The sequence below is a fragment of the Anolis sagrei genome, chromosome 9 (genome assembly GCF_037176765.1).
Source record: "Anolis sagrei isolate rAnoSag1 chromosome 9, rAnoSag1.mat, whole genome shotgun sequence".
NCBI lineage: Eukaryota > Metazoa > Chordata > Lepidosauria > Squamata > Dactyloidae > Anolis > Anolis sagrei.
The window spans coordinates 5,447,340-5,470,022 of NC_090029.1; the positions used below are offsets into that span (position 1 = coordinate 5,447,340).

The window sequence follows — 22,683 nt, forward strand, 5'->3', positions numbered from 1 at the left end:
TCCTCCATAGTTGCTGAGCCATGCATTGCTCCATCCTTTCCAACCCCCTTCCCCCAAAGCTGCACTGATGTGCCAAACAAGCCATCCCTTACACAAACTCTTGCGCCCCAGAAGCCCTTCCCACAGTCTGAGTGCAGGCATCCATGAACGCTGTTATTGGTATCGCTGCCGTTTCCCTGGGAGGCTGGCTTCCTTCCCATTCACTGTCAGCATTCCTTTGAACTATTCAGCCTGTCCTTTGGCCCCACGCTGCCACAGTATGCGTCGCGGGTACATTTCAAGGAACAAAGGGTACATCGCTCATCCAGAGAAGCACACACACACCACATGAAGGTGCAGGTCAATATCTGAAGATGTTATCTGCACTGTCACAAGCCATCACCATCTCCTGGGTGTGCCTTCAGGTCTGTGTCACAAGTACTAGAGATCCCATGACTTTTGTAGGGGTTTTTAAGGCAAGGAAGACTCAGGCCTGGTTTGGGCAGTCCCTTTGTCTGAAATATGGCCAACAGACCCCAGTATTCATTGGTAGCTTCCCATGTGAGGACTAACTCTGCTTGGATTTCAACATCAGGTGGGATCTAGTGCTTTTAGGTATGTGCCTCCAAGTCACCTGTTGACTTAGGGCAACCCCCATAAATCTCCTAGGATTTTTTTTAAAGGTAACAGTCAAGGTAAACAGAAGCTGCCTCCATGCAGAAAATATTTATTTCTGGAACATTCCATTAATATTTTCTGAACCATGAGTAACTGAAACCATGGAAGACAAAACTGTGGATTATGTAGGCAACCAACCCATCTGCAATTCCAGAAATACAGCTTAATGGTGTAAAGAAAATGTTGACCATTGGCAGCCTACCTTGGCAGCCACCTCTCCACCAAAGTCAACATTGACACTGAAATGCAACACTGCCTGAGCTCTGCAAGTGCAGCATTTTTCCGATTGGAGCAGAGAGTGTTTGAGGACCGGGACATCCGTAGGGATACCAAGCGGCTTGTTTACAAAGCTATTGTCCTCCCAACCCTATTATATGCCTGCAAAACGTGGACTATCTACAGACATCACATGCAACTCCTAGAACTATTTCATCAGCATCGTCTCCGGAAAATCCTGCAAATCTCTTGGGAAGACAAGCGAACAAACGTCAGCATTATGGAAGAAGAAGCAAAGACCACCAGCATTGAAGTGATGCTCCTCTGCCATCAACTCCGCTGGGCTGGCCACATTGTCCAGATGCCCGACAACCGTCTCCTAAAGCAGTTGCTCTATTCCAAACTCAAGAATGGAAAACGGAATGTTGAAGGACAGGAAAAGAGATTTAAAGATGGGCTCAAAATCAACTTTAAAAACTGTGGCATAGACACTGAGAACTGGGAAGCCCTGGCCCTTGAGTGCTCTAGCTGGAGGTCAACTGTGACCATCAGTGCTGTAGAATTCGAAGAGGCACAAATGGAGGGCAAAAGGGAGAAATGTGCCAAGAGGAAGGTGCGTCAAGCCAACCCCGACTGGGACCGCATTCCACATGGAAAACAATGTCCTCACTCCGAGAGAACATTCAGGTCAAGAATAGGACTCCACAGTCACCTACAGACCCACCGCCAGGACACCGAACTTGGAAGACAATCTTACTTGGGCAACGAGGGATTGCCTAAGTAAGCAAGCAAGCAAGTATTGTGTAGATTGTTAAGTTTGGCCACCAAAATGAAAATCACTTAAAAACCATCTCCAAAATATTGGAAACGATTTCCTGCGTTTATTTCATAGAATCATAGAATCAAAGAGTTGGAAGAGACCTCATGGGCCATCCAGTCCAACCCCATTCTGCCAAGAAGCAGGAATATTGCATTCAAATCACCCCTGACAGATGGCCATCCAGCCTCTGTTTAAAAGCTTCCAAAGAAGGAGCCTCCACCACACTCCGGGGCAGAGAGTTCCACTGCTGAATGGCTCTCACAGTCAGGAAGTTCTTCCTCATGTTCAGATGGAAGCTCCTCTTATGGCATACTTGACCATGTTCTTTTATTTCTGGCTTGTTGTAGGTTTTTCGGGCTATATAGCCATGTTCTAGATGCATTTTCTCCTGATGTTTCACCTGCATCTATGGCAAGCATCCTCAGAGGTCAACACCTCTGAGGATGCTTGCCATAGATCCAGGCAAAATGTCAGGAGATAATGCTTCTAGAACATGGCCATATAGCCCGAAAAACCTACAACAACCCAGTGATTCCGGCCATGAAAGCCTTTGACAATTTTTTTATTTCACTTGTGCATATTGTGAGTTTTGAATGAACCATGTTACAATGAACCCATGTTGAAAGATTCTTGTGTTTTGTGGCGAAGGACCCAGTTCTGTGGTATTTCTGCCTCTGATATCAAATTTTCCATTGAGGAAGGAATGCCTAGGAACACACTGACTTTGTTAACTGAGGATATACCTGTTTTTCCAGGGACAGCTACACATTGTTCGTTTTGGGTTTTTTTGTTTTTTGTTTTTGTTTGTTTGTTTTCTGTTTTGTTTGTTTGTTTGTTTTGTTTTTGCTTTTTGGAGCAATCACAAATTACGCCATTTACTACCAGAATCTCAAATATAACTGAGACCATTAAAACCAAAATAGCCAAGGAGCAACGCCTGATGTGAAAACGTGTCTGAGGTTGTTTTTTGAATCCAATCCCTTCCTTTAATGCAGCATTTCTCAACCTAGAAGTTGTGAAAGGGTGTCAAAGGGGTCACCAAAGATCATCATTCCATTATTGGTGGGGTTTGGAATGCTCTTTGATTGTAAGTGAACTACCAATCCTAGCAACTACAACTCCCAAATGTGAAGGTCTATTTCCCCCAAACACCACCAGTGTTCACATTTGGGCATATTGAGGATTCGGGCCAAGTTTGGTCCTGATCAGGCATGTAGCCGAGGGGGGGGAGCTTGGAGGGCTTCAGTTCCCCCCTCCGAAATTCTCATGGTGGTCTGCGAAAAGGCCTTACTGGTACATTATTTAAACTGTTATGTTTTTTCATATCATGATCTGATCACCATGCTCAATATATCCCATATGCATGGGGGTATTGGGGTAATGATACAAAAGGTTTGCTACGGTAGACCCTCTTTCACTTAGCCCCCCCACCCGAATCAAACTTAGCCCCCCCCCCATCAAAATCCTGGCTACGGGCCTGGTCCTGATCTATCATTGTTTGAGTACACAATACTCTCTGGATACACATGAACGACAACTCCAAAACTCATGCCAAGTTCTGCATGCCAAGTTTGATTCAGTTCAATTGGTTCAGGATGCTTGTTGATTGTAGGTGAACTATAAATCCCAGCAACTACAACTCCCAAATGTCAAGGCCTATTTTCCCTAATCTCCACCATTGTTCACATTTGGGCATATTGAGGATTCGGGTCAAGTTTGGTCCCAATCTATCATTGTTTGAGTCCACATTGCTCTCTGGATATAGATGAACTACAACTCCAAAACTCAAGGTCAGTACCAACCAAACCCTTCCAGTGTTTTCTCTTGGGCATGGGAGTTCTGTATGCCAAATTTGGTTCAATTCCATGGTTAGTGGAGTTCAGAATGCTTTTTGATTGTAGCTGAACTATAAATCCCAGCAACTACAAGTCCCAAATGACAAAATCAACCCCCCCCCCCCAACCTCACCAGAATTCAGATTTGAGTGTATTGGATATTTGTACCAAAATTTGGTCCAGTGAAAGTAATATTAGAAAATATTATTCATAACAGTAGAAAAATTATAGTTATGAAGTTGCAACGAAAATAACGTTATGGTTGGGGGTCACCACCACATGAGGAACTGTATTAAGGGGTTAGGAAGGTTGAGAAACACTGTCTTAAAAGGATTAGATATAATTAATGCCGTATGACCTCCTTTTCCCCTCTTCTCCAAGAATGTTGAGCCGTACCTCTAATTAGGACTCTGAAAGGGCTATTATGTCCAATTCTCTCAATTATGCAAATAACCCTGAAGTTTTGGCTCTAAGGAGAGAGGGTGCGCTTCAGATTAGACGTTGCGGCTGCCCGAACCAGCTGAGCCCTTTCCCCCATCAAACCGGCATCTTCACAAGTTGCCCGAAGCTGGGAGAGAAAGAGGGATGAGGGTTGAACAAATTGGAGATGTGGGGCCTATCAAAGTGAAGGGGCTGTGCCTCGTCCCTCCATGAGATGGAAATTCTCCCTTCGGGCAGCGGGGTCATGGGACCTCCAAAGGATTACCTTCAAAGAGAGTCATGGGATTGGCTTGAACAAAGAAGCCACTCACATGCTCATCAGATGAACCTCTCTTCTTAAAGCTTCCAAACTTCACAGGCCTTCAGGGAGACCAAGCTTGGAGAAGAGATAGGAAAACGAACTGATCGGAGTCACAAAATCGGTAGGAGGACAGAAGTCCAACATTTCATAGATATCCACTAACTTTCCATGTTTTAATGTATTGTCGAAGGCTTTCATGGCTTGAATCACTTGGTTGTTGTAAGTTTTTCTTGCTATATGGCCATGTTCTAGAAGCATTCTCTCCTGACGTTTTGCCTGCATCTATGGCAAGCATCCTCAGAGGTTGTGAGGTTTCCGTGTTTTGCCGTAATGTTGTCTGGAGGTTGGGAGTATTGTCTGAAGCCGCTTTCTCCATCCTATCCAATATTATTTCATTTGTCGGAATTAGAGGAGAGGAATTTGCAAGGTTTGAAGTTGGACTTTGGAGAGGACACGCAATGTTTTCCCATAGTTTACTTTTGGGGTTGTTGGCAACTACTGAATTTGTGACTTCAAGAGGCTTCGACGATGCATGCAGAAAGGATGGAAGAAGGTTTGGTTTGCTGTATATCACAAAGAATACCAATAATAATCATCATCATCATGATCATCATCATCATGATCATCATCATCATCATTATCATTATCATTATCATCATTGTTATCGTGCTTGTGTTTATTGGAATGCTATTTTATGACTATGTTATCCTTTTTTCCTATGTAATTTTGATGATGTTGTTTGTTGTTTATGCTTTGTTTCCATTTTGTTATAATATGTTGTTTGGCCCCATGCAAACTGCTCCAAGTCCTCACTGGGGAGATGGTGGCGGGGTATAAATAAAGATGATGATGATGATGATGATTATCTTTATGTTTAGCCTGACTTTCTCCCCATAGGTTAGTGTTTCTCAGCCTTCCCGTGTTGTGGTGACCCCAAACATAACATTATTTCAGTTGCTACTTCATAACTGTCATTTTGCTACTGTTATGAATCGTCATGTAAATATCTGATATGCAGGATGTATTTTCATTCACTGGAACACATTTGGGACAAATACCTGATATGCCCAAATCTGAATACTGGTGGAGTTTGGGGAAAATAGACCTTGACATTTGGGAGTTGGAGTTGCTGGGATTTATAGTTCACCTACAATCAAAGAGTATTCTGAACTCCACCAATGATGGAATTGAACCAAACCACGACCAACAGAAAATACTTGAAGGGTCTGGTGGGACCTTGAGTTTTGGAGTTGTAGTTCACCTACATGCAGAGAGCACTGTGGACTCAAACAGTGATGGATATGGACCAAACTTGGCACCAATATTCAATATGCTCAAATGTGAACACTAGTGGAGTTTGGGGAAAGTATACCTTGAGATCTGGGAGTTGTAGTTGCTGGGAATTTTAGTTCACCTACAATCAAAGAGCATTCTGAACCCCACCAATGATATAATTGAGCCCACCTTCCCACACAGAACCCCATCACCAACAGAAAATACTGTGTTTTCTTATGGTCTTTGGTGACCCCTCTGACACCCCCTCACGGGGCTTCTGTGTGGGAAGTTTGGCCCAATTCTATTATTGGTGGGGTTCCGAATGCTCTCTGATTGTAGGTGAACTATGCATCTCAGCAACTACAACTCCCAAATGTCAAGGTCTATTTCCCCCAAACTCCACCAGTGTTCACATTTGGGCATATTGTGTATTCATGCCAAATTTGGTCCAGATCCATCATTGTTTGAGTCCACAGTGCTCTCTAGATGTAAGTGAACTACAACTCCAAAACTCAGGGTTAATGTCCACCAAACCCTTCCAGTATTTTCTGTTGCTCATGGGAGCTCTGTGTGCCAAGTTTGCTTCAGTTCCATCATTGGTGGAGTTTAGAATGCTCTTTGATTGTAGGTGAACTATACATTCCATCAACTACAACTCGGAATGTTGTAGTTGACAAAATCAGATGACAAAATCAATCCCTCCCCACCCCATCGGTATCCAAATTTGGGCGTATTGGATATTTGTGCTGAATTTAGTCCAATGAATGAAATTACAACTTGCATATCAGATATTTACATTATGATTCTTAATTGGAGGAAGATTACAATTATGAAGTAACAACGCAAATAATTTTATGATTGTGGGTCACCACAACATAAGGAACTGTATTAAGGGGTCGCGGCATTAGGAAGTTTGAGAACCACTGGGCTAAACAGTATGATTTCTCCAGCAGTGTAGGGCGTAAACATCCTGTGATAATGTGGCATGTCTCATTAAGAGCCAGAAGCATCTTGCAGCAAGCTTTGTAGATTAAAAACAACTAGAAGTCCCATGTGAAAAGAGTTGTGTGGGAGTTTTCTTCAAGTTCCCTTCTTTAAGTGTTGTTGCATTCACTTGAAAACAGCCCATTGTCCCATGCACGAATCCATGGCACACTTTGTAAGTGGCTTAAAGTTCAACGGCAACAAAAAAAATGCTGAGTTTCATTTTCTCCTGACCTTGCCGGCATATTTGCTGTTCCCCTCTCCGAAGTAAGACCCTTGCTCTCTTTGGGCTGGAACGTGGCTTCTAAGGCTTCTAATCCTTTATCATCCGCCCACCTGGCGGCTGGAGACTCAGTTAGTTTTCCCTGCGCTGGTGAGCAATTCCTCTTTGGAACCCAGAAAGTTGGCTTGGAGAACATCTTGTTGATGTTCCACAAGCAGGAGAGAAGCTCTGACCAGACAGCCAGATGAGAAGCCATTGATTTATCTGTCCCCGTAAATGCATTTGCTTAGTTGTTTTCAAAGGAGTATAATCATGCAGTTCTTGTGGGTTTTTTCGGGCTATAATCATGTATAATCATGCTTTGGGTAAGGAGATTACACCAACAAGGGAAATGAAACATAGTTTAAGCAGTGTTTTTCAACCTGGGGGTCGGGACCCCTGTGGGGAGTCGTGAGGGGGTGTCAGAGGGGTCGCCAAAGACCATCAGAAAGCACAGTATTTTCTGATGGTCATCGGGTTTCTGTGTCAAAAGTTTGGCCCAATTCTATTGTTGCCGCGGTTCGGAATCATAGAATCATAGAATCAAAGAGTTGGAAGAGACCTCATGGGCCATCCAGTCCAACCCCCTGCCAAGAAGCAGGAATATTGCATTCAAATCACCCCTGACAAATGGCCATCCAGCCTCTGCTTAACAGCTTCCAAAGCAGGAGCCTCCACCACACTCCGGGGCAGAGAGTTCCACTGCTGAACGGCTCTCACAGTCAGGAAGTTCTTCCTAATGTTCAGATGGAATCTCCTCTCTTGTAGTTTGAAGCCATTGTTCCGCGTCCTAGTCTCCAAGGAAGCAGAAAACAAGCTTGCTCCCTCCTCCCTGTGGCTTCCTCTCACATATTTATACATGGCTATCATATCTCCTCTCAGCCTTCTCTTCTTCAGGCTAAACATGCCCAATTCCCTAAGCCGCTCCTCATAGGGCTTGTTCTCCAGACCCTTGATCATTTTAGTCGCCCTCCTCTGGACACATTCCAGCTTGTCAATATCTCTCTTGAATTGTGGTGCCCAGAATGCTCTTTGATTGTAAGTGAACTATAAATCCCAGCAACTACAACTCCCAAATGTCAAGGTCAATTTCCCCAAACTCCACCAGTGTTCATATTTGGGCTTATTGAGTATTTGTGCCAAGTTTGGTCCAGATCAATCATTGTTTGAATCCACTGTGCTCTCTGGATGTAGGTGAACTACAACTCTAAAACTCAAGGTCAATGCCCACCAAACCCAGTATTTTAATAATAATAATAATAATAATAATAATAATAATAATAACACTTTATTTGTACCCCGCTACCATCTCCGCAAGGGATTCAGTGCGGCTTACATGAGGCCAAGCCCGCAATACATCAATAAACAGAAAATCAATAAAATAAAACATCAATAAACAATCAATACAGTATAAATCATAATCACATGAACAAAATAGACAATAAGCAATCAACAGTAACATATAAAACCAAAGGCCAGGCCAAATGTGATAGATTAAAATTAAAACATAGTGCTGATGTGAACCAGGTAGGATCTAATTGGGATAGGATTTTTAGAGAGAATGAAGGAATATAGTCAGTCCTAAGGCAGTAGTAAAGTGCATTTTGAGGACATAATGCTGAGAGTTTTCCTTATTCTGGGAAGGCACACTGGAACAACCATGTTTTCAAGCTCCTCCTAAAGACTGCCAGAGTTGGGGCATGTCTGATGTCTCTGGGAAGTGAGTTCCAGAGTCAGGGGGCCACCACCGAGAAGGCCCTCTCTCTCGTCCCCAACAATCTCCAGATGATCGAAGAGATCGTGTGGGTTCGTAAACAAAAATGCGGTCACGCAGGTAGGCGGGTCCCAAACCATTCAGGGCTTTCTAAGTAAGAACCTGCACCTTGAATTGGGACCGGAAAATGAACGGCAGCCAGTGGAGCTCCTTGAACAGGAGGGTTGACCGCTCCCTGTAAGGAGCACCAGTTAACAACCTGGCCGCCACCCGTTGTACCAATTGGAATTTCCGGGCCATTTCCAAGGGCAGCCCCACGTAGAGCGCATTATAGTAGTCCAATCTGGAGGTGACTAAGGCATGGACCACCCTGGCTAGAACTGCCTTCACGAGGTACGGTCGCAGCTGGCGCACGAGTCTTAATTGTGCAAAGGCCCTCTTGGCCACCGCCGATGCCCGAGATTCAAGCGTCAGTGATGAGTCCAGGAGGACACCCAGACTGCGGACCTGCGATTTCAAGGGGAATGTAACCCCATCCAGCACAGTTTGCCACCCTATACCCCGATCCGGTTTACGATCGACCAGGAGGACCTCTGTCTTTCGGGATTGATCCTCAGCTTGTTCCTCCTCATCCAGACAGCCACAGCGGCCAGGCACTTGTTCAGTACCCGAGGGGCTTCCTTGGAGTTAGGTGGAAAAGAGTAGTAGAGTTGTGCGTCATCTGCATAGAGATGGCACTGAACTCCAAAACTCCGGATGACCTCTCCCAGCGGTTTCATGTAGATGTTGAAAAGCATAAGAGACAGAATGGAACCTTGTGGGAACCCACAGGTCAAAGGCCAGAGGTCCGAGCAGGTGTCTCCCAGCTTCACCATCTGGGAATGACCCTCCAGGAAGGACCAGAGCCACAACAGAGCCGAGCCTCCAAGGCCCATCCCGGAGAGATTTCCCATAAGGATACCATGATCGATTGTATCGAAAGCCGCTGAGATATCCAAGAGAACCAAAAGGGTCACACTCCCCCTGTCCAGCTCTCTGCGGAGGTCATCCACCAAGGCAACCAAAGCCGTCTCGGTGCCATGACCAGGTCTGAAGCCAGACTGTGACTGATCCAGATAGCTGATGTCATCCAGGAAACACTGGAGCTGAGAGGCGACCACCCGCTCCAACACCTTGCCCAAGAAAGGGAGGTTGGAGATTGGTCTATAATTGTTCAGGACTGTGGAGTCAAGGGAGGTCTTTTTCAGGAGTGGTCTGACCACAGCCTGTTTTAGCCCAGTTGGAAAAATCCCTTGCTCCAACGATACATTAATGATCAATACAAACCAATCAATCAAACCACCCTTGGCTGATTTAATTAGCCAAGACGGGCAAGGGTCCAGAGCTGAGGTGGTCACTCTCACAGTCCCCAAGACCTCCTCCATTTCCTCAGAAAGAACAAGCCAGAAAGAATCCCACAACACCGGACAAGCAGATGCCTCGGTCACCTCACCTGGCACTGTGATGAAATTGGAGTCCAGCTCAAGACGAATCTGAGTAACTTTATCTGCAAAATGGTCCACAAACTCACAGCACCGAGTTGTTGGGTCGTCAAAGGCCTCCTCCACCTCAGGGGGGTGAAGGAGTTCCCCGACAACCCAAAACAACTCAGAAGATCTATTAGATGCAGATGCTATGCGGGCAGTCGTGAAGGTCTCCCTGGCTACCCGTAAAGCCATGGAATAGGCCCTAAGTGAGGCTCTAGCCCATGTTCGGTCAGAGACAACCTGAGATTTCCTCCATTTGCACTCTAGCCTCCTTCTCGTGCGCTTCATCACAGCCAACTCCCCAGTGAACCAAGGAGATGGTGTGTCTCTACGCAATGAAAGGGGCGTTCGGGAGTGATCAAGTCTATCACCCTGGCCATCTCACTATTATAGTGATCAACCAGGATCACCAGGCTCCATGACAGGAAGACCCAAGATTCCTCAGGAATCCATCTGGATCCATCAGTCTCCTGGGGCGGACCATCTTAGTCCGAGGTTAGAGGTCACACTGATCAGATTATTGCCAGACCATGACAATGGAAGAATGTTTTGCTCTAACCGTTCCACTGTCCGCAACAAAAACTAGGTCGAGTGTATGTCCAGCCTGATGGGTGGGTCCAGATATAACTTGTGATAGCCCCATGGTCGTCATGGCAACCATAACATCCTGAGCCGCTCCTGTTAAAGAGGTCTCTGCATGGATGTTAAAGTCCCCCAGCACAATCAGGTGCTGGGAGACCAGGGCTGAACTGGGGACCACATCTGCTAGCTCAGATGTGGTCACGGGGTGGGCGGTATTTTCTGTTGGTCATAGGAGTTCTTTGTGCCAAGTTTGGTTCAATTCCATTATTGGTGGAGTTCAAAATGCTCTTTGATAGTAGGTGAATTATAAATCCCAGCAACTACAACTCTCTAATGACAAAAATCAACCTCCTTCACCACCAGTGTTCAAATTTGGGCGTATCAGATATTTGTGCCAGGTTTGGTCTAGTGAATGTTTTCTGATGGTCTTTGGTGACCCCTCTGACACCCTCTCATGACCCCCCCAGGGGTCCCGACCCCCAGGTTGAGAAACACTGCTCTACGGTCACCTACGTATCCACTACACTTGGAGGGCCATCATATTCAGATAACAAGGAATCACCTAAGTATGTAAGTAAGTAAGTACATCCAATGGAGGGTTTCCGGTAGGATTTTAGATCCACCCTCTGTCTCTGATTATTAGGAGTTCTGCTCCCCCAATGTGCTAATTCCCTATAATTTGCAATGAGCTGCTCTTCAAATATGCTGATTATCCTGTAATTTTGTGCAATACGGACTGTTCTTCAAATATGCTGCTTTCTTCCAAAATTAAGTGTATTCAAGACATTGCCAAATGTTGATATTTTTATCTCCCAAGTGAACATTTCCTCTCTGCGATCCAATCCATTCCAATGTTTTTTCCCCCCCTTTGCTTTGTTTCCTAGGGTCAAAAGGCTTGGATAGAGAAGACCTTTTTCAAAAGAGAGTGCATTTACATAATTGCCAACAGCAAAGATACTACCAGGTAACCTTTCTCTGGAGGGGGAGTGTTCCTATTTGTTGGGAGGACTCAGTATCTGTCATTGTAATTCTCAGGGAATTTTACAGACTCGCCGTTTCTATCCCGCCTTTTGTCCCCAGGTGCTGTTGTGGCCAACTTCTTACTCAGCACACCCCGATCCCTTCGATCACAACAGCAAACAAAAATGGAGAGGAGGCTACGAAGCAGGTGGACATACAGCCAGATAAATGGTCTGTCAGTAAGCACACCCATGCGCTCCCTACTGATGCCTATGGGAATCTTGAGTTTCAAGGTGGAGGGCACAGCAACAAGTCCATGGTAAGCAGCAGTGTTGCGTTGTTTCTCCTCTTCCTTCTCCTTCTTCTCGACAATGGCTAGCATCCCATTTGTGACATTTTGTGCATGCAAGTGCAGCATTTGCATTATTTACTGATGTAGTGCCTGGTAATAGTATGATAGCTGGGTCCGGAAGCTCCAAGCATTACGGAGATGCCGTATTGCTCCTTCAGGAGCACTGTTTGTCCAAGAGAGACTTAGCCAGGCCAGAGACAGATAATATAGAAGGAATGTAAGAGTTCTTTAATGGTGAAACCCTAACCCTAACCCTTACCCCGAACCATACCGTAAGCCTAAGCCTAACCCCTCACCCAAACCCTTACCCTTACGCTAACCCAAACTCTAAACCTTACCCTAACTCTAACCCTTACCCTTACCCTAACCCTGAACCATACCGTACGCCTAAGCCTAACCCCTTATCCAAACCCTTACCCTAACCCTTGCGCTAACATAAACTCAAAACCTTACCCTAACCCTAACCCTGAACCGTACCGTAGACCAAAGCCTATCCCCTTACCCAAACCCTAACCACAAACCCTTACACTAACCCAAACTCTAAACCTAACCCTAACCCTTACCCTAACCCTAACCTTGAACCATACCACACGCCTAAGCCTAACTCCTTACCCAAACCCTAACCCTAACCCTAACCCTGAACCGTACCGTACGCCTAAACCTAACCCCAACCCCTTATCCAAACCTTTATCATAACCCTTATGCTAACCTAAACTCTAAACCTTACCCTTACCGTTACCCTAACCCTAAACCTGAACCATACCATGAGTCTAAGCCTAACCCCTTACCCAAACCCTTACCCTAACCCTTACGCTAACCCAAACTCTAAACTTACCCTAATCCTGAACCGTACCGTGCACCTAAGCCTAACCCCTTACCCAAACTCTTACCCTAACTCTTACTCTAACCCAAACTGTAAACCTTATCCTAACTCTTACCATTACCCTGAACCGTACCGTATGCCTAAGCCTAACCCCTTACCCAAACCCTTATGCTAACCCAAGCTCTAACCTTACCCTAACCCAAACCCTAACTCTGAACCGTACCGTACTCCTAAGCCTAACCCTTTACCCAAACCCCTACCCTAACCCTTATGCTAACCCAAACTCTAAATCTTGCCCTAACCCTAAACCTGAACCATACCATGAGTCTAAGCCTAACCCCTTACCCAAACCCTTACCCTAACCCTTACGCTAACCCAAACTCTAAACTTACCCTAACCCTGAACCGTACCGTGCACCTAAGCCTAACCCCTTACCCAAACTCTTACCCTAACTCTTACTCTAACCCAAACTGTAAACCTTATCCTAACTCTTACCATTACCCTGAACCGTACCGTATGCCTAAGCCTAACCCCTTACCCAAACCCTTATGCTAACCCAAACTCTAACCTTACCCTAACCCAAACCCTAACCCTGAACCGTACCGTACTCCTAAGCCTAACCCTTTACCCAAATCCCTACCCTAACCCTTATGCTAACCCAAACTCTAAACCTTGCCCTAACCCTAACCCTGATCCATACCGTACGCCTAAGCCTAACCCCTTACCTAACCTTTATGCTAACCCAAACTCTAAACTTACCCTAACCCTAACCCTGAACCATACTGTACGCCTAAGCCTAACCCCTTACTCTAACACTTATCTCCATAACGCTTGGAGTTTCCAGACCCAGCTATCATACTATCACCTAGTGCCTGTTGGAAATAGTAACCTCCCAAGCCTTTCACTATTTATTTCTTAATGTATATATTTGTTAACCTGTATTCTATGTGTATGTTGATTTGCCAGTTTACCTTACCGCTTTGGTGTGGGAGGTTATAGACATGTGATGTTCAGACTCAGGACTCCATTTTTGTGTTCAGTCTGCTTACCACCCACATTGGAGGTGGATGTGTCTGCTTCAGACCTCAGTGGAGGTGGGTGCATGTTGCTGTTTGGACTTTAATGGATGCGTGTATACTTATGGACGTGAGTACAACTATACATAAAGACTATGGATTATTGGTAAAAGTATCCTCAACACAGAGAGAACTACATCCTATTTATAACTCAACTTTAATAAGAAACATGCCTGTATGATGAATTAATACAAGAAGTTATATGAATAAACAAGATATGTTATTTTTCAAAGAAGACTTTGGTTTTTTTTTTTATCTCTGGGTGTATATTTTAATGAAGACGTTTTGAGGAAGTGTGCATCTTTTGGGCAACTGCAATTACAACTGCAAAGAAACAACCATCTCCTGCTAACCAAATATACGAGGGTTGAATGAAAAGTAATGCCTCCACCTTTGTTACTTGGATGGGAATATTTTAATAAATCAAATGCAGAAATAATCCTTAGAATGAAATAATCCTTAGAATGTGCTCTTTAATTACCACTATTCGCTTTTCCACATAATAACCAGACAATTGGATACATTTCTGCCAACAATGAACAAGTTTTCTGAAGCCATCACGGAAGAAGTTGACACTCTGTTTCTGCAACCAGTGTCTCACAGTTCTCTCAACGTCTTCATCAGAAGCATAATGATGTCCCTGCAGATCTTCTTTCATTATCAGGAACAGATGGAATTCAGATGGTGCTAAATCTGAACTGTATGGAGGATGTCATACAGTGGTGAGATCCAGTCTCTGAAGTTTCAAGTCTGTGCGCTTTCATTTCATCGTGCACAGATCTTCCGATAGACAAGCAAAGCAATAATGTGACCCACACGTTCTTGTGCAATTGCTTGAAATTTCTCTCTGAGTGATATAACAATCATCCTGAATCAACCTGTCAAGCTTTTGCTTGTGAAACTCAGTGGTTGCTGTCACAGGATGTCCAACTCTTTGTTTGTCACACAAGTCAGATGCTCCCACCTCAACATCTTTAAACTTACTTGCTCAACTACGTGCACTACTCACATCAACACAATCACCATAAACAGCTTGCATTCTCTGATGAATCAGTGATATCATAGGCATCACTGAAACCTGGTGGGATGACTCCTATCACTGGAATGTAGACATCAAGGGCTATAACCTCTTTCACAGAAACCGATCAAAGGGGAGAGGAGGCGGAGTAACCTTATATGTCAAAAACTCTTATGCTGCAGAAGAGATGCAACACAGCAATCCGGGAAACCAGCTTGAAAGCATCTGGATAAGAATCAAGGGAACTGGGACTCAAAAAGATCTCGTTGTAGGCATCTACTACAGACCTCCAAGCCAGGAGGAAGAACTTGATGAAGTCTTCTGCCAACAGCTGACCAAACAGGCACAGAGAAGAGATGGGAGATTTCAACTATCCTGATATTTGCTGGAAAACAAACTCGGCCAAGAGTACAAGGTCCAACAAATTCCTCACTTGCCTTGCAGACAATTTCATGGTCCAGAAGGTAGAAGAGGCAACAAGGGGATTGGCTACTCTTGATCTCATCCTAACAAATGCGGAGGACCTGATTGATGTGGTTGAAGTGGTAGGAACCTTAGGGGCAAGTGACCATGTGCTTCTGCAATTTGAGGTACAAAGGAAGGCCGAAACTAAGACAAGTAAAACCCACATTTTGGACTTTAGGAGAGCTGATTTGCAAAAAATGAAAGAAACACTGAGCAGCATTCCGTGGACAAAGATACTAAAAGACAAGGGAGCTACGGATGGATGGGAATTTCTCAAGAGTGAAATACTCAAGGCGCAATTGCAAACCGTGCCAACAAAGAGAAAAAATAGGACAAGTGCAAAGAAGCCAGAATGGATGTCCGAAGAACTTCTAACTGTGCTAAGGCACAGGAAGTGGAAAAAGGGAGAAATCACCAAAGAAGAATTCAAACAAATAGCCAACACCTGTAGGGAAAAGGTCCGCAAGGCTAAAGCACAAAACGAGCTCGGGCTTGCCAAGGACATTAAAAACAATAAAAAGGGCTTCTTTTCTTATGTCAGTAGAAAAAGGGAAAACAAGGAGGCGATAGGGCCTCTTCGAGGAGAAGATGGGGCAATGCTGACAGGGGATAGGGAAAAGGCAGAACTACTTAATGCCTTCTTTGCCTCGGTCTTCTCACAAAAAGAAAGTTATCTTCAACCTCAGCAAGATGGAGTGGATGAGGGATTAGAGGACATCCAACCCCAAATTAGAAAACAAGTCATCCAGGAATACCTGGCTGCTCTTAATGAGTTCAAGTCCCCAGGGCCAGATCAACTACACCCAAGAGTACTGAAGGAACTAGCGGAAGTCATTTCGGAACCATTGGCAACCATCTTTGAGAGTTCTTGGAGAATGGGAGAAGTTCCAGCAGATTGGAGGAGGGCCAATGTGGTCCCAATCTTCAAGAAGGGAAAAAAGGATGACCCAAACAACTACCGTCCGGTCAGCCTCACGTCGATACCAGGCAAGATTCTGGAAAAGATTGTTAAGGAAGTGGTCTGCAAACACTTAGAAACAAATGCGGTCATTGCTAATAGTCAACATGGATTTATCAAAAACAAGTCATGCCAGACTCATCTGATCTCTTTTTTCGATAGAGTTACAAGCTTAGTAGATGTGGGAAATGCCGTGGATGTAGCGTACCTGGATTTCAGTAAGGCCTTCGTCAAGGTCCCCCATGACCTTCTGGCAAACAAACTAGTCCAATGTGGGCTAGGCAAAACTACGGTGAGGTGGATCAGTAATTGGTTAAATGGACGAACCCAGAGGGTGCTCACTAATGCTTCCTCTTCAACTTGGAAAGAAGTGACGAGTGGAGTGCCACAGGGTTCCGTCCTGGGCCTGGTCATGTTCAACATCTTTATTAATGACTTAGATGAAGGGCTAGAAGGCAGGATCATCAAGTTTGCAGACAACACCAAATTGGGAGGGATAGCCAATACTCCAGAGGACAGGAGCAGGATTCAAAACGATCTTGACAGATTAGAGAGATGGGCCAAAACTAACAAAATGAAGTTCAACAGGGACAAATGCAAGATACTCCACTTAGGCAGAAAAAATGAAATGCCAAGATACAGAATGGGGGACAATGCCTGGCTCAAGAGCAGTATGTGTGAAAAAGATCTTGGAGTCCTCGTGGACAACAAGTTAAACATGAGCCAACAATGTGATGTGGCGGCAAAAAAAGCCAATGGGATTTTGGCCTGCATCAAGTGGAGCCTAGTGTCTAGATCTAGGGAAGTAATGCTCCCCATGCTCTATTCCACTTTGGTTAGACCACATCTGGAATATTGTGTCCAATTCTGGGCACCACAATTCAAGAGAGATATTGACCAGCTGGAATGTGTCCAGAGGAGGGTGACTAAAATGATAAAGGGTCTGCAGAACAAGCCCTATGAGGAGCGGCTTAACGAGCTGGGCATGTTTAGCCTGAAGAAGAGAAGGCTGAGAGGAGATATTATAGCCTTGTATAAATATGTGAGAGGAAGCCACAGGGAGGAGGGAGCAAGCTTGTTTTCTGCTTCCTTGGAGACCAGGACGCGGATCAATGGCTTCAAACTACAAGAGAGGAGATTCCATCTGAACATGAGGAAGAACTTCCTGACTGTGAGAGCCGTTCAGCAGTGGAACTCTCTGCCCGGAGTGTGGTGGAGGCTCCTTCTTTGCAAGCTTTTAAACAGAGGCTGGATGGCCATCTGTCAGGGGTGATTTGAATGCAATATTCCTGCTTCTTGGCAGGGGGTTGGACTGGATGGCCCATGAGGTCTCTTCAACTCTTTGATTCTATGATGCTATGATTCTATGATTCTATGATTGGGGTGACACCTTCTGCTGTGAAGAATTCAATGACTGCATGTTGCTTAAGTCGCATTGACCGACCGTCTGCACAGGGTTCCATACTTCTCACTTTAATAACAACCGTTGTTAATTGCTAAGGCTTCCCACAAAAATGGAACTGTAGAGGAGAGTCTACTGAACAAGCCAGTACATGCTGCATACCAAAACTGCCATCTGTTGAGGAGTTACAAAGGTGGAGGCATTACTTTTCATTCAATCCTCGTATTTTTGTAGTGGCATGTTGTAACAGGTCCTTAACACAAACATAATGATAATCAAAACACTACTACTGATTAATAATGTGACATAACATGGAGAGAGAGGGGACATATATGTACGTATGTCCTCATGAGGCTGGTACAGGGGAAAGTGAGAAATCAACCATCATAAACACAAGTGTTCACTCTTAGAACACACTTTCTCTGTTTCTATTGCACCTTTATTACTGTGTGTTTGTTCCAGGATGTAATCTTCATTTGTTGCATCTATTTGTAATTCAAACCTGGAGTCAATATGTAGCTTCCGATTCCCTTCACAGATTTCTTCAATGTAATCACAAACTGACTCCCAGCTGTGTAACTTAAAATCCTTTAACTTGATACAAGACTCCAATACAACAAGGAAATGTTTATTCATTAATTCTTTGGTGCATAAGCTTGTCTGTTACAAAGTACTTTACTTCAGTTCCACTTGTATATCCTTGCAACTGTCTTTCACTCCTTTAAAATACATCAAATTGTTATTACATAACTTTCAAACAGTTAACTTATTTCTCTGTGTTATGCCACTTTCTTCCTCTTTAAAGTATTTTTCTCCTCAGCCTCCTGGCTGTTTAACTTAAGACTTTTAATCACTCTTTCCTGTCAATCTGATCTGGATCTTTCCAGGTGTGGCCCTGTGGAGGGTTGACTGCCGGGACCCCTTTCCGCAATCCTGAGATTTCCCCATTGCCATCCCTGTTTTTCACATGTAGCCAGCCCCCCATTGTGTCCAAAAACTTAACAGAGGGACCTGGAAGCATGCAAAGAACCGGGATCGCAATGGTGTCAAATTAATCCAGGTGTCAAATTAATCCAGAGTAAACTGGAAAATCCCAGCACACTCTGGATTAATTCAGGTTTATCTGTGACCCATCACGGGTTATGATCCTGTGTGGAAGGGCCCTCACAGCAGGGCTAGACTTTCCATTATTGAGGGGACTAAGAAAACAATGGCCTTCATGAAATTCTTCCTGGAGATACCTGGTTAACTCATGTGGAATGTCCACATAGGAAGCTCAATGAGCTTTTCCTTGGACCTGGTCCAGCTCTTCGCACACCCTCATCCCTTTGTTCTCTTGCAGTATATCAGAGTGTCTTACGACACCAAGCCAGACGCTTTGCTCCACCTCATGGTGAAAGAGTGGCAGCTGGAACTCCCCAAACTCTTGATCTCAGTCCATGGAGGGCTGCAGAACTTTGAGCTCCAACCTAAGCTGAAGCAAGTCTTTGGGAAGGGCCTCATCAAGGCCGCCATGACAACAGGTGCCTGGATCTTCACTGGAGGAGTCAGTACAGGTAAGAAACCAGGAAGCATTCACAAGGCCTTGGTGTTCATCTACCTGGACTCACTTTGTTCTAGAGCAGAGTTTCTCAACCTGGGGGTCAGGACCGCTGGGGAAAGGGGTCGCAAGGGGGGTTTCAAAGATGTCACCAAAATGATTAAAAAACACAGTATTTCCTGTTGGTCATGAGGGTTCTGTGTGGGAAGTTTGGCCCAATTCTCTTGTTGGTGGGGTTCAGAATGCTCTTTGATTGTAGGTGAACTACAAATCCCAGCAACTACAACTCCCAAATGTTGAGGTCTATTTTTCCCAAACTCCACCAGTATTCACATTTGGTATACACATATTGAGTATTCATGCCAAGTTTGGTCCAGATCGATCATCATTTGAGTCTACAGTGCTCTTCGGATGTAGGTGAACTACAACTCCAAAACTCAAGGTCAATGCCCACCAAACCCTTCCAATATTTTCTGTTGGTCATGGGAGTTCTGTGTGCCAAGTTTGGTTTGATCCCATCATTGGTGGAGTTCTGAATACTCTTTGATTGTAGGTGAACTCTAAATCCCAGCAACTACAACCAAATGTCAAAGTCTACTTCCCCCAAACTCCACCAATGTCCACATTTGGGCATATTGAGTATTCATGCCAAGTTTGGTCCAGATCGATCACTGTTTGAGTCCACAGTGCTCTCTGGATGGAGTGAACTACAACTCCAAAAACTCAAGGTCAATGCTCACCAAACTCTTCCAATATTTTCTGTTGGTCATGGGAGTTCTGTGTGCCAAGTTTGGTTCGATTCCATCATTGGTGGAGCTCAGAATGCTCTTTGATTGTAGGTGAACTGCAAATCCCAGCAACTACAACTCCCAAATGACAAAATCAACCCCACCAGTGTTCAGATATGGGTGTATTGGGTATTTGTGCCAAATTTGGTCCAGTGAATGAAAATACATCCTGCATATCAGATATTTACATGACTATTCATAACAGTAGCAAAATGACAGTTGTGAAGTAGCAGCAAAAATAATGTTATGGTTGGAGGGGGGGGGGGGGTCACCACAACATGAGGAACTGTATGAAGGGGTCATGGCATTAGGAAGGTTGGGAAACAATGTGATACTATATCCCAACCAACTCTTATCAGAAGTGTTAAAATTTGACTCTGGTTGGCCTCTAGTGGATCCCAGTGCCACCAAAGGCCATGTTCTATGTGGCCAACTTACCAGTATTCAAGAAGATGGACAATGTAAGGAAGGATGGAAGGTTTCCTAGGTCATTGAGTCCCAAGATGTTTGGGTCTTCAGGTCCCAGAAGTCTCAACTGCTTTGGCCATTAAACAAGGATTCTTGGAGCTTTGGTCCAAAATACCCGGAAGACTGAAGTTTAGGCCCGCTGTTGAAGTAGGACTTGTTGAAGTGATACTTGTTTGTTTGATGGAGGCTTTGAATGTTTGCCGTTGTATGTCGGAATCCACCCTGAGTCCATCCCCGTCCCCCCCGAAAGATAGGGCAGAATACAAATAAACTATTACTATTACTAGCTGTCCCCTGCCACGCATTGCTGTAGCTCAGTCTGGTTAAATGGAAAAGAAAGAAAAGAGAAAGAGCAGGTTTCTCATTATGGGAGATTTAAGTAAACGAACATTTACAGTTTTATTTATATAGATAATAGTCTATATAATAATAATAATAATAATAATAACAACAACAACAACAACAACAAAACAACCCTGGTCTAAATAATAATAATAATAATAATAATAATAATAATAATAATAATAATAATGACTCTGGCACAAGTCAGTCAAGGTGGTCCCAGTGGTGCAGTGCCTAAAGACCTTGGTCTGCACTTAAACACAATTGGTGCTGCCAAGATTACCACTTGCCAGCTGCAAAAGGCCACCTTACTGGGATCTGCACACATTATTCGCTGATACATCACATAATCCTACACACTTGGGAAGTGTCCAACGTGTGATCCAATACAACAGCCAACAGAGTGTCTGCTGTGGACTCATCTTGTTGTGTTTCAAATAATAATAATAATAATAATAATAATAATAATAATCCATATAATAATAATACTGGTCTAAATAGTAATGATGACAATAATAATGATACTGGTCTATATAATAATAATAATAATAATAATAACAACAACAACAACAACAACAACACTCCACAAAATTTCAAAGCAGTTGGTGAAGTATTTTGGGAGTTTAAGGTTTTGAACCTTAACAATCGTAAGATATGTTGTATAGTGTGTGTTGCTTGGATATCCAGCAGATGGTGCTGTTTTTGAAGCAAAGCATATTTTTACCTGTCACATGTGTGATATCTATAGAATAATAGGTATGTAAAAACATAAAAACATTTGGCTGTTCAAATGCTACATTGTGCCAAAATTTCAAAGCAGTTGGTGAAATATTTTGGGAGGTTTGAGGTCATGAACAAACGGACATATACATTTTTATTTATATAGCTTACTAGCCTTCCCCTGCCACGGGTTGCTGTGGCCCAGTCTGGTGATCTGGAAAATAAAGTAATGGTTTCTAATCTATGTAATTTCTTTTTACTTGTGGGTAAACTATTTCTTGCTGTTTCTTTGTCAGTGTTGATGTGGAGAGTGTCTGGTTTGCCTACTCTGGAATCTGCAACATATCATTGTCCTTCTTTAAGGGTCTCTTTCAAATCTATGATACTGTATCTCTCTCTGTGTGTGTGAATCATATATATCTCTATATCTATGGCTGGATGGCTCTTTGTCAGGAGGGCTTTGATTAGATTTTCTTGCCCTGGTGAAGAGAGTTGGACCGGATGTAAGTACGAGGAGTATTTTTAAAGTAAGGTCCATTTTGTTGTAGACACTAGTAGTTTGCGCGCATACCACAACGAGTGCGTGCGTGTACCGGCATGCCTCGGGAACAACTGTGCTCAGTTTCCGCTCTGTAGCTAACTTGTACGGTTCTGTTCTGTGCAAAGTACGTAAGTGGGTACGACAATTCAAAGATTTTTATTATTGTTATTGTGAAGCGCCTGTTCTCACAAATCCTCACTTCAACTGAAGCCACCAAATCGTCTGTAATCAAAGAAGAGCGGTCCTCATCATGGATGTTGTCACGGCCATCTTTGAATTGTCGTACCCACTTACACACTTTGCTTTCACTCATAACAGTATCACCGTACACTTCACAAATCTGTTGATGAATTTCTGCAGCAGGCAGGTTCCTTGCTGACAAACTCCCAAACTCAAGGTCAATGCCCACCAAACCCTTCTAGTATTTTCTGTTGGTCATGGGAGTTCTGTGTGCCAAGTTTGGTTCAATTCCATCATTGGTGGAGTTCAGAATGCTCTTGATTGTAGGTGAACTATAGATCCCAAGAACTACAACTCCCAAATGAGAAAATAAAAAAATATTGAGTGAAGGACGTACATTGGGTTGTTAGGTGTATGCTGGCCAAATTTGGTGTCAA

At 44.0% G+C, this 22,683-nt stretch overlaps 1 protein-coding gene across 10 annotated transcripts in view; it reads left to right on the plus strand.

The window, feature by feature from the left end:
* Positions 1-22,683, plus strand: part of TRPM1 (transient receptor potential cation channel subfamily M member 1) — a 188,486-nt gene that overhangs the window by 62,736 nt on the left and 103,067 nt on the right. For all 10 annotated transcript variants that reach the window (XM_060755791.2, XM_067471244.1, XM_060755792.2 and 7 more), the window contains 3 exons: positions 11,498-11,577; positions 11,694-11,892; positions 19,010-19,223. In XM_060755791.2, coding sequence (XP_060611774.2) covers positions 11,498-11,577; positions 11,694-11,892; positions 19,010-19,223 — 493 coding nt within the window. The remainder of the gene's footprint in view (positions 1-11,497; positions 11,578-11,693; positions 11,893-19,009; positions 19,224-22,683) is intronic.